We start from the raw sequence: 12,535 nt of genomic DNA, 5'->3' as shown, positions 1-12,535 counted from the left end.
ACATCACTACAGACTGATGTGTGCAGTCTTCCAGAATGTTATAGCAATGAACTCTTTCATTTGTTCATTGGGGTCTACTCCCAGTGGTGTCCACGGTAGTGCTGAGGACTGAATCCAGGCCTAGTGTATACTGAATATATGAAGCCCCTAAGTTTTTCCCCGAGAATTTTATTTATTTATTTATTTTGCTTTTTGGGTCGCACCTGGCGATGCTCAGGGGTTACTCCTGGCTTTGCACTCAGGAATAACTCCCGGCAGTGCTCAGGGGAACATACGGGATGCTGGGAATCGAGCCCAGGTCGGCCACGTGCAAGGCAAACGCCCTATCCGCTGTGCTATTGCTCCAGCCCCCGATTTCCTGAGAATTTTAAAACATTCATATAATTTTCAAACTTTTCACACAGTTTACAAATGGAAGTATTAAATAAGACTGATGTATTCCATAACAATGCAATTATGCAACAGATTATAGGAATTTTGATGCCTTCTAAGATTCCAACATTGAAATCCATCATTTGAATTTGTTTTCTGTGATACAAGGATAACATGTTTAGTATGATTCTTTTAAATTTCTGCAGGTGTCCAGAGCTGCGTGTCCAGGCACAAGCAGAGACGGGGTTTTTTTTGGTTTTTTTTTTCTATGATCCATATTTTTTTTTTATTAGTGAAACACCATGAGGTACAGTTATAGGCTTACAAATTTTGTGCTTGGGTTTCAGTTATACAATGATCAAGTGCCCATCCCTCCACCAGTGCCCATCATCCATCACCACGGGTCCCAGCATCCCCCCCACCCCCCATCTGCATAATGGAAACCCAGGTGGGCCGCGTCACCAGAAGCCAAGTTTCAAGGACTCTCTCAATCTCCCCCAATCCAGGTACAGGCCTGATGGGGTGTTACGACCACAAGATATTCTCCCCTTCCATATCCCATAAGAACCATAAATTAGTCTCTTAGGTGGATCTTTCACTGGGGCAGCCCAATCACCAATAACACAACAGGCCAATAATTCATTAGCCCCATCTCAATTAATATCACACCAAAAACACACCAGTAATGGTGAGCGAAAGTCTAAACTGCACAGGTCACAATAGTTAAGCAATGCAGAAGCCCACCAAGCTTAGTTAGTGAAGAAACTAGCCCAGAAAATCCAACCAGTTATGGTGCACTATGAAACCTCTCTGGCAAGGAATTAATAAGGGAGCTACTCAGGCTATAAAATCCATACCAAAAAGTCCATGGCTTTCCTATATGCAAATAATGAAAGAGAAGAAAGTGATATGAAAAAAGCAATCCTGTTCACAATCATGCCTCAGAAAAGTAAGTACCTTGGAATCAACTGAAATAAGGAGGTAAAGGACCTGTACAAAGAAAACTACAAAATGTTACTTCACTAAATAAAAGAGGACACGAGGAAATGGAAACATATCCCCTGCTCATGGAGTGGAAGAACTAACATTGTCAAAATGACAATACTCCCCAAAACATATACACATATAATGCAATCCCTATAAGGATACCCAAGACATTCTTCAAAGACGCGGTACAAACACTCCTGAAATTCATAGCACTGTAACACTGTCCTCCCATTGTTCATCGATTTGCTCGTGTGGGCCCAGTAACATCTCCATTGTGAGACTTGTGGCTACTGTTTTTGGCATATTGAATACATCATGGGTAGCTTGCCAGGCTTTGCCATGCAGGCAAGATACCTTGGTAGCTTGCCAGGATCTCCAAGAGGGACAGAAGAATCAAACCCAGGTCAGCCAAGTCGGCCTCATGCAAGGCAAACACCCTACCACTGTGCTATCGCTCCAGCCTGCAATTCATATGGAAAAAAAATCTCCCACATATAGCTAAAACAATTCTGTGGAAATAGAAGATGGGAGGCATTATCTTCCCCAACCTTAAACTCTACTACAAAGCAGAAATAATTAAAACAGCATGGTACTGGAACAAAGACAGAGCTCCAGAACAATAGAACAGGGTTGAATATCCTTACACACACCCTCAAATATATGATCATTTAATCTTTGATAAGAGAGCAAGAAATGTGAAGTGGAGCAAGCATAGCCTGTTTAACAAATGGTGCTGGCAAAACTGGACAGCTACATGCAAAAAAATGGGCTCGGACCTCTCCCTAATACTATGTATAAAAGTCAGATCAAAATGGATTAAAAACCTCAACACCAAACCAGAACTTGAAAGGTACACTGAAGACAAGATCAGCAAAACCCTCCACAACACTGAAGCTAATGGTATCTTCAAAGATGACATGCCCCTGGCCAAGCAAGTGAAAACAGAATTAAACAAATGGGACTATCTTTAATTAAGAAGATTCTGCACCTCAAAATAAACAGTGACCAAAATACAAGGACAGTCTACTGAATGGGAAAGGATATTCACCCAATACCCACCTTATAAGGGGTTGATATCGAGGATATACAAGGCACTGGTTGAACTACAAAAGAAGACAATATCCAACCCCATCAAAAAATGGGGAGGTGAAATGAACAGAAACATTCTAAAAGAAGAAATCCGAATGGCTAAAAGGCATATGAGAAAATGCTCTTTGTCACTAATAATCAGGGAGATGCAGATCAAAACAACAATGAAATATCATTTCACACTACAGAGACTGGCCCACATCCAAAAGAACAAAAGCAACCTGTATTGGCGTGGATTTGGCGAGAAAGGGACACTCCTTCACTGCTGTTGGGAATGCCAACTGGTTCAGCCCTTTTGGAAAACAGTATGGACGATTCTCAAAAAATTAGAAACTGAGCTCCCGTTTGACCCAGCAATACCACTTCTGGGAATATGTACCAGGGAGACAAAAAAGTATAGTTGAAATGACATCTGCACTTGTATGTTCATTGCTGCACTGTTTAGAATAGCCAAAATCTGGAAAAAACCCGATTGCCCAAGAACAGAAAAACTGGTTAAAGAAAATTTGGCACTGTGGAGGGCTGGAGCGATAGCACAGCGGTAGGGCGTTGGCCTTACAAGCGGCCAACATGGCCGACCCGAGTTCGATTCCTCCGCCCCTCTCAGAGAGACCGGCAAGCTACCGAGAGTATTCGATATGCCAAACACAGTAACAACAAAGTCTCCAATGGAGACGTTACTGGGCCCGCTCGAGCAAATCGACGATCAAGGGGAGGGCCTTTACCTTTACCTACACTGTGGAATACTATGCAGCTATCAGAAAAGATGAAGTCATGAAATTTGCATATAAGTGGATAAAAAATGGAAAGTATCATGTTAAGTGAAATGAGTCAGAAAGACAGGCATAGAAAGAATGCATTCATCTGTGGAATATAAAGTAACAGAATGGGAGACTTAACACCAAAGAGTAGTAGAGATAAGAACCAGGAGGTCTGCTCCATGGCTTGGAAACTGGCCTCACATGCTGGGGGGAAAGACGGATAGAGAAGGGAACACCAGCAAAGGATGTTGGAAGGCCCCATTCAGGTTGAAAGATGCGTGCCAACAAGGACTTAATGCAGAGCCTGGTAGCTTGTGGCAGAAAAGTGAATGGACTATGCGTTAATCCATGGTATCATTCCTCCCCAGGAGGGAAGGGATGTCGCTCCCTTCCACCTTTTTCCCCCTGAGAAGCAAGATGGCGACCACCTCAGAGCTTTTTGGAAAGCCAGGTATGAGCCGGCGGTGACAGGGCAACTGAAACCTCATGGGAAGGGGCGCGTTCCTGGCTCGTCCTTCACGCCCTACCGAGGTCAAGAGTTGCCCCACACAAGTGGCTCTCTGGCACGGACATGGCTCCAGAACCACAGAAACCAATCTCGTAATTATCAGGCTTTTTGCAGAAATACCTTCAGGTTTAATAAGTAAAATATCAGAAATCCAAAATCATTATATGGTTCCAGCTGTAGAAAACAAATTATTTCACAATGCCTTTTCAGCAGTTCTGATTGTTGGTGTAAACTCTAAACAATAATGGTGCATCTTTTGTCGAAATGAATGCAATCAAAGTAGATAGAGTGTTAAGTAGAATTCATGTGCCTTATAAGCATTGGGGGATGTGGGAGGGGGGTATCTGGGGAACATAAAGAAACAAAATAGGAGACTAACACCCAAGAATAACCGAGATAAGTATCAGGAGGTTTACTCCATGGCTTGGAGGCCAGCCACACATGCTAGGAGAAAAGGCAGCTCAGATAGAGAAGGGAGCACCAAATAAAGGGTGTTAAGAGGATCCTCCAAGGATGGGAGAAGTATGATGAAAGCAGACTATAGACTGAACATGACTGCTACTTAATGCCTCTTTTGCAAACCACAGCACCCAAAAGAGAGAGATAACAAAAGGAAATGCCCTGCCACAGAGGCAGGATGGGATGGGGGAGATGGGGAGTGGGAGGGATACTGGGACCCATGGTGGTGGAAAATGGGCACTGGTGGAGAGATGGGTACTTAATCATTGTATAATTGAAACCCAAGCACAAAAATTTGTAAGTCTACAACTGTACCTCATGGTTTGTCACTAATAAAGATTAAATAAAAAAAAGAGGGAGATGAAGTGAACAGATACTTACACGAAGAAGACTTAAGAATAGCCAATGATTGCTGCACTATTTTTAGCCAAAATCTGGAAAAAAGAACCCCGAGTGGCCGAGAACAGATGACTGGTTAAAGAAACAGTGGTACATCTACACAATGGAGTACTATGAAGCTGTCAGAAAAGATGAAATCATGAAATTTACATACACGTGGTACTACATGGAAAGTATCATGCTAAGTGAAATGAGTCAGAAAGAGAGGGACAGACATAGAAAGATTGCTTTCATCTGGGGAATATAAAGTAATAATATGGGAGACTAACACCAAGAATAGCTGAGATAAGTACTAGGAGGTTCACTCCATGGCTTGAAGGCCAGCCACACATACTTGGGGAGAAGGCAGCTTAGATAGAGAGGGGAGCACCAAGTAAAGGTGTTGGGAGGATCCGCAAAGGATGAGAGATGCATGCTGAAAGTAGACTATACTGAACATGATTGCCACTCGATGCCTCTTTTGCAAACCACAGCACCCAATAGGAGAGAGAGAGAGAACAAAAGGGAATGCCCTGCCACAGGGGTGGGGTGGGATGGGGGGGTTGGAGGAATGCTGGGAGCATTGGAAGTGGAGAATGGGCACTGGTGGAGGGATTGGTGCTCAATCATTGTATGGCTGAAACCCAAGCACAAAAATTTGTAAGTCTACAACTGTACCTCATGGTGTTTCACTAATAAAATTTTTAAAAAAAGAATGGCCAATGATCATATGAAAAATGTTTACCATCACTTATCATCTGGAAATGCCAATCAAAAGAGCAAAGAGACACTACATTACACCAGTGAGAACAGTATATACTAAAGAGTCTGGAAACACATGGCATTGGCAGGGATGTGAAAAAGGAGCCCTCACTTGCTGCTGGTGGGAATGTTGTCTGGTAAAGCCTCCAGAAGAAACAGTATGGATATTTCTAAAAATGTCATGAAAAGAGTTTCCATGTGACCAAGTAATGCCACTTTTGGACATCTACCCCCTAAACATCAAAACATGAGTTCAAAAAGGTATATGCAAGCCTGTGTTTATTGTGCACTTTGTCGAACAGTCAGGAAATAGAAAGAACCCAAATGTCCAACAACAGAAGAGAGGACAAAGAAGCTGTGGTATGTGTGCATGATTTAGCCCTCGACAGCCACAGGATACAGTGAGAGCACGCTGGAGGCTGGGACAAAAGGGCAGCACGAGAGTGAAGTGTGAGTGAGAAGGACACACACTGGACATTTGCATGCACTCATCTCTGAAACATGGAGAACAATTATCAATATGGAAAGTTCTTTGACCTGGGATCACAGAATAATATTTTCAAGTAAGGCAGGCAGGGGGGGGATGAATGAAAGGAATGATGAGGCAAACTAGAAGCCACGTAAGGACACTGGTGGAGTCTTGGCACTTTGACGGTACAGGAGGTGACCATATCTATAAAAACAGAAATGCTAATACTAAGTAAATATGTGACCCCCCAAGTATGAAAATTAAATTGAAAAAGAATAAGTTTTCCAAAGGACAGTGGTAGAGGATGTTGGGAAGGGCCCTGAGTCATTGGTAGAGGGGCTGAAACTGCTGGTGGGCATCATCCTCTGTTTTAACAGTATCACATGGCACAGCCTCTCAAGAAAAACTGAAGAGAAAGGGATTGCCAAAAAATTAAATGGAGAAAAATCAAGTTCTGGAAAAGACTATTCAATTATGTAAAGATATTAAGATAGTCCCTATGTCAATTCATGATTTAATATTTACAATAAAATATTATGAGTATTTTCTCTAAAAATAAATAAAAACAAACAAAAAACCCCTTTTACCTCCAAAAGCAACTCCATACCTATTATATTCAAATATTTGCTTGTGTGCTTTCTTTAAATGGGACAAGTCAATGGTTAAAGAAACTATGGTACATGGTTAAAGAAACTATGGTACATCTGCACAGTGGAATACTATTCAGCTGTTAGAAAAAATGAAGTCAGAAAATTTGCTTATAAATGGATGGAAACGAAGAGTATCACGCTAAGTGAAATTAGTCAGAAGGAGAAGGACAGACATCATTTGTCAGCACTCATTTGTGGGATATAAGAAAGAGAGAAAGACGAAGGAAAGAAAGAAAGAAAGAAAGAAAGAAAGAAAGAAAGAAAGAAAGAAAGAAAGAAAGAGAGAGAGGAGGGAAAGAGGGAGGGAGGGGAGAGAGAGAGAGAGAGAGAGAGAGAATATAGTAAGAGACGAACACCACTAAGGGATAGTAGAAACAAGGGTCAGAATAAATGGTCCACAGTTGGAAACCTGCCCCAAGGGAGAGGGTAGCTGGGACACAGAAGGGACCTTTATGACAATAATGGTTGGAAGGGATTGTTCCAGATTGGAGATATGTGCTGAAAGCGGGCAAATAAACAAACATAATGGCCTTTCAGTATCAGTATCTCTATAACAAACTATAATGCCCAAAAGGGAGGAGGGGGGAGAGGGGGAGAGAGAGAGAGAGAGAGAGAGAGAGAGAGAGAGAGAGAGAGAGAGAGAGAGAGAGAGAGAGAGAGAAGTGACTGTTATAGGCAGGCTGGGGGGTTAGGGGGTTGGGGTGATGGCTATGGGATGGCGAATATTGGGAAATGTGCACAGGTGGAGGGATGGATGTTGGTACATTGTATAACTGAATCTCAATCATGAAAGCTTTGTAAATGCATGTCACGGTGACACAGTGATTCAATAATAAATATAAAATAAAATAAAAAAATTAATGGGACAAGTCAAGTAAACCTCAAGTAAGATGAATGATTTTTAGAACAAGATGCAAATGTATTTGACTCTTCTATCTTCATAATTCAATTCAAACTTGAAAATTACAATGTGAAAAAATAGACAGGTGTGTTATGAATGCATACAAAATATATTGCAATGAAGATCAGATTCTGCTATCATTTTTATAATGAACATTTTCTTGTTACTAGTCAGCGCTAAGCACAGAGCCAGGAGTGAGCCCTGAGAACAGAGCCGGAACTGAGTCCTGAGCACAGAGCTAAGAGTCAGCCCAGAGCACTTAGCCAGGAGTCAGTCCAGAGCACCACCAGAAGTGGCCCAATCCCAATCAATTGAAAATACAAAGGCAGAATACAGAAAGAACACTGGAATTTGGGGTATCTTGAGTCCTCTTTCGATTAGGACTAAAATGATTTCTGTAAAAAATAAAAGCAGAATTATCCCACTAAAACAAAAAATGTGATTCAGTAAATGACGTCTCATTTAATACTTACAAGAACATAATAAAAATCTCATAGTCAATGAATGAGAAGTTAGCAACTGTCTTACTTATGTGAGTCTGAGTATTTCTAATTCCTCTTGTCCACCTTTCAATAAGCATATGGGGACACCCAGGTCCTTCCTTTTCAGAAGAAGAGTACCTTTATGTCAGGAAATTGGCCCAGATAGGTATCCAGAGTCAGCAAGGACCCATCCACTAGTTTCTGATGAAAGTCTTCCCACAGCACATCACATTTCTGAAAGGAAAGGAGAAACAAAGAGCAGCGCTGAGTAGGTTTAGTTGGAAACCTTTTATCAAACTCTTAGGGACTCTGAAACTGTAATATTAGGTATGTAATATTTTTCATACGGGAGATACCACAAAGAATGTGTACCATCTGGTGACAGAGTAAAACTGCAAAGCAATTTGCATCCCGGCTCTAGTTTCACTAATCCAGTTGGTGGGTCAGTGACATGTTAACAATCCAAATGTCTAAGAATAGCTGAGGCAAATACACACACAGCATGCACAAAAGATATTTTATATTTGTCCCTCTCCTCCTAGCCAGCTTTTCTCTCCATATAGCAGTAAACTGCACAATTTCATCGTTTCCTACAGCTGAGTGGTATTCCATTGTGGACACATACACTTAGCTCCTTTACCCAGTCATCTGTTTGTGGAGACTTCAGCTGTTCCCAGATTCTGACAACTGTGAATAGTGCTGCAATGAACATAGGAGCACCAAGTGTCTTTTCAGAACAAGGTATTTGGACCCTTGGAAACAGAACTTGAGAGCTGGCAGGGAGACAGTGCAGGTGAAGGATAGGGATCCCAGGGGCCACTGTGAAACAGTGGAAGAGGGAAGAATTCATTCTGGTGCAGGGCACAGGGATGAAACATTGTACATGGAACCCTATCATTAACAATATTGTAAATCTCAGTGGCTAAAACTTTTTTAAAACAAACAAGAGCAACAAAACATGAACTCATGCCTACTGAAACTATCTAGGAAATTTTAAAAGGTTCTTATAATTGATAACCCTCCAAGATACAAATCCTATCTGAATGAGTTTTATTAGAACATCTTCATTCTTGACAAGAGAAAACTACAAATGAGTAACAGACTGTGAGACAAGTGTGCATTGGTTAACAATTCTATCAAATAAACATGTTTAATGACTCTTTTATTTATTTTTATTTTTTTATTGAATCACTGGGCTGGAGCGATAGCATAGCAGTAGGGCCTTGCACGCAGCTGGCCTGGCCGAGCCGGGTTCGATTCCTCTGCCCCTCTCAGAGAGCCTGGGAAGCTACCTAGAGTATCTCACCCACACGGCAAAGCCTGGCAGGCTACCCGTGATGTATTCAATATGCCAAACACAGTAACAACAAGTCTCACAATGCAGCGTTACTGGGCCCACTCGAGCAACTCAATGAACAACAGGAAGATAGTGTTACAGTGCTATTGAATCACTGTGAGATAGATCATTACAAAATTGTTCATGATAGCGTTTCAGTCATATGATGTTCTGATATCCATCCCTCCACCAGTGTAATTTCCCAGCACCAGTGTCCCCAGTTTCTCTCCCACACCCCAGACCACCACTCGCCCAAGTTGCCTCTATGGCAGGCACCTCTGTTCTCTCTCTTTATCTCTCTCATTTAGGCACTATGGTTTCTGATACACAGACTAAAAAGTGTTTAACGACTTAAAAAAAACGATGAACTCATGAAGGGGACTGATAGTTGGCTGGCTCTAGAGAGTACCATGCCCAGTGATGCCAGTCAAAGGGCGGGAACAAACGCCAGGTGATCTCACACATCTGGGTCTACAGGAAAACAAGACAAGAAAAACGAAGCTATCAAATGGTGACAAGACCTTGGCCCATATCAGAGCTGAGACTGCCATATAGGCACAGGGGAGCGGGTGGGGCACGGCAAGGTGACTCCATGCAGCAAAGTCTCAATGCTAGCACTGCTGTGGACTCAGGACCCCCACTCTGATTAAGGTGGTTTTATTTTCTTTTTAAATAAACTTTCCAAGGAGGCGAGCAGGGAAGGGAAGAGGGGCCCTGCACACTGATGGGGGTGGGGACTGAGGTAAGAGGCAGGGAGACAGGAGTGGTAGGGCTCTGGGCACTGGCAGAGGGACAGTGTGTTGGGAGAGGGTTGAACACTGCCTGGAACTCTGCTATGCATAATGATGTCAATCACAGTGCCTAAATATTAACAACTGGATTAAAAAAAAAAAACTTACCTTTAAAAATAAAGTCATGAATCCCAGTATCCCTCCCAACCCCCATCCCCCCCCAACACCCCTGCCTCTGTGACAGGGCATTCCCTTTTGTTCTCTCTCTCCTTTTAGGGTGTTGTGGTTTGCAAAAGAGGCAATGAGTGGCAATCATGTTTGGTCTGGTGGAGGGATGGGTATTTGATCATTGTATTATTGAAATCCAAGCATGAAAATTTGTAAGTCTACAACCGTACCTCATGGTGTCTCACTAATAAAAATTTTAAAAAAATAAAGTCATGAGACATACAAATGAATCTCAGACCCAAGCAACTTGCTGCAGAGATGGCTCGGGACTTTGCAATAGGCCTTCTCCACTGGGCTGCTCCAGACAGGGCAGGTACTGTCCTTCCGCCTGCCCTCTAGGAGCCCCAGCGGCTGCCATTTTCTAGAAGACAGTGACAAGCTTCAGGTACGAGTAGCAGTGGAGGCAAACACCAGGGGTCGGGGAGGAGTGGGCCCTTTTCCTTCCCCCCACCCCAATGGGAATCTGAGATGACGCCACATCCGGCCTCCGTCTACTTAAGCTCCCACATGGCTACGATCCAGAGACACACAAACAAATCTCGAACCCGAGAAACTTGCTGCAGCAACCTCTTCAGACCCTAATTATTAAAATTTTAGAATTCCTAGAGCACGCAGCTGCGAGAGTGGCCACACATTATATTGTATCCATAACAAGCAATACAAAGCACATTGTCTAGCATTGCAGTTTTCGCAGGTATGAGGGGTAGTGGGACTGGTCTTGAAATATCAAAGTTAACTAAAACAGAGAAAGAGAGAAATAGAGTATTGTGCAAATTGTCTGCCACACAGGCAGGGGATGGTGTGGATTGGGGGTGAGGGGAAACTGGGGATTTTGGTGGTGGAAAACATTTCCTGGTGAAGGGATGGGTGTTTGGGACTGTATGATCGAAGCTCAAACATGAAAGTTTTGTTACTTTACCTCACAATGAATCAATAAAAATAAATATATAAATAAAAATAAAAATAGTTATTTTCAACGCTCTTGAAGGTTTTCCAAGCCGCTCTCTTCCTCCTGTACAACTCAGGTTCCAGGTCATTCATGATGTTGACTTCTCGACCTAGGTACACATAACTATTGCATTCGGAGATGGTCATTCCGTTGAGAGCGAATGGAGCGTCAGGAACGAGGCTGTTTCTCATAAACACTGTCTTTGTGAGATTCAGCTATAGCCCGACCTTTCCACACTCACGGTCAAAGTTGGCCAGCATTTGTGCCACTTGGCTGATGTTTGGTGTTATTAGAACGATGTCATCAGCAAAGCGGAGATGGTGTAGTTGCCGACCATCTATCTTCACTCCCATTCCTTCCCATTCCAGTCGTCACATGATGTTCTCGAGGGTGGCACTGAAGAGTTTCAGTGAAATGGTATCACCCTGCCGAACCCCTGTCTTGACATCTATGATCACTTCTTTGTAGAATGGTGAGATCCTGGTAGTGAATCCGTAATACAGCTCACTGAGGATCCTGATGTATTGAGTTTGAATGCCCTGATTGGCTAGGGCTTCAATGACCACTTCCATCTCAACAGAATCAAAGGCCTTTTTTTTTTAAATATAAATTTCATTTTATTTTATTATTTCATTATTTTTTAAAATTTTTATTAGTGAGACATCATGAGGTACAGTTGTAGGCTTACAAATTTTTGTGCTTGGGTTTCAAAAATTAGAAATTGAGCTCTCATTTGACCCAGCAATACCACTCCTGGGAATATATCCCAGAAAGGCAAAAAAGTATAGTCAAAGTGACATCTGCAATTGTTTGTTCATTGCAGCAATCTTTACAATAGCTAAAATCTGGAGAAAACCTGAGTGCCCGAAAACAGATGACTGGTTAAAGAAACTTTGGTACATTTACACAATGGAGTACTATGTAGCTGTTAGAAAAGAGGAAGTCATGAAATTTACATACAAGTGATACTACATGGAAAGTATCATGTTAAGCGAAATGACTCAGAAAGAAAGGGATAGACATAGAAAGATCGCATTCATCTGGGGAACATAAAGTAACAAAATAGGAGACTAACACCCAAGAATGGCTGAGATTAGTACCAGGAATTTAACTCCATGGCTTGAAAGCCAACCACACATGCTAGGGGAAAAGGGAGTTCAGATAGAGAAGGGAACACCAAATAAAGGGTATTGGGAGGATCCTCCCAAGATGGGAGAAGCATGCTGAAAGTAGACTATAGACCAAACACGAATGTCACCCACTGCCTCTTTTGCAAACCATAAAGGCCTTCTTTAAATCAATGAACATTATACAGAGCAGCATCTTAAACTCCCAAGAAACCTCAATGAGTTTGGTTATTGTTGGATATGGTCAATGGCGCTGAATTCTTTCCAGAACCTGGCTTGCAGGCATGGTTGTCCTTCATCTAGTATTATGCCAATCCTATTCAGGATGACTCGAGTGAACAGCTTG

The 12,535-nt window shown here is 42.3% G+C and overlaps 1 protein-coding gene across 1 annotated transcript in view; it reads right to left on the bottom strand.

Moving 5' to 3' along the window:
- AMPH (amphiphysin) overlaps window positions 1–12,535 on the bottom strand; it is a 262,010-nt gene that overhangs the window by 99,704 nt on the left and 149,771 nt on the right. Inside the window, exon 5 of the mRNA XM_056113455.1 lies at window positions 7,957–8,052. Within this exon, the coding sequence (XP_055969430.1) occupies window positions 7,957–8,052 (96 nt within the window). The remainder of the gene's footprint in view (window positions 1–7,956; window positions 8,053–12,535) is intronic.

Source organism: Sorex fumeus, unplaced genomic scaffold, assembly GCF_029834395.1.
Source record: "Sorex fumeus unplaced genomic scaffold, SorFum_2.1 ptg000020l, whole genome shotgun sequence".
Taxonomy (NCBI): Eukaryota; Metazoa; Chordata; class Mammalia; order Eulipotyphla; family Soricidae; genus Sorex; species Sorex fumeus.
The sequence above is the reverse complement of the archived record's forward strand: the minus strand, read 5'-3'. Positions and strand labels throughout refer to the sequence as shown.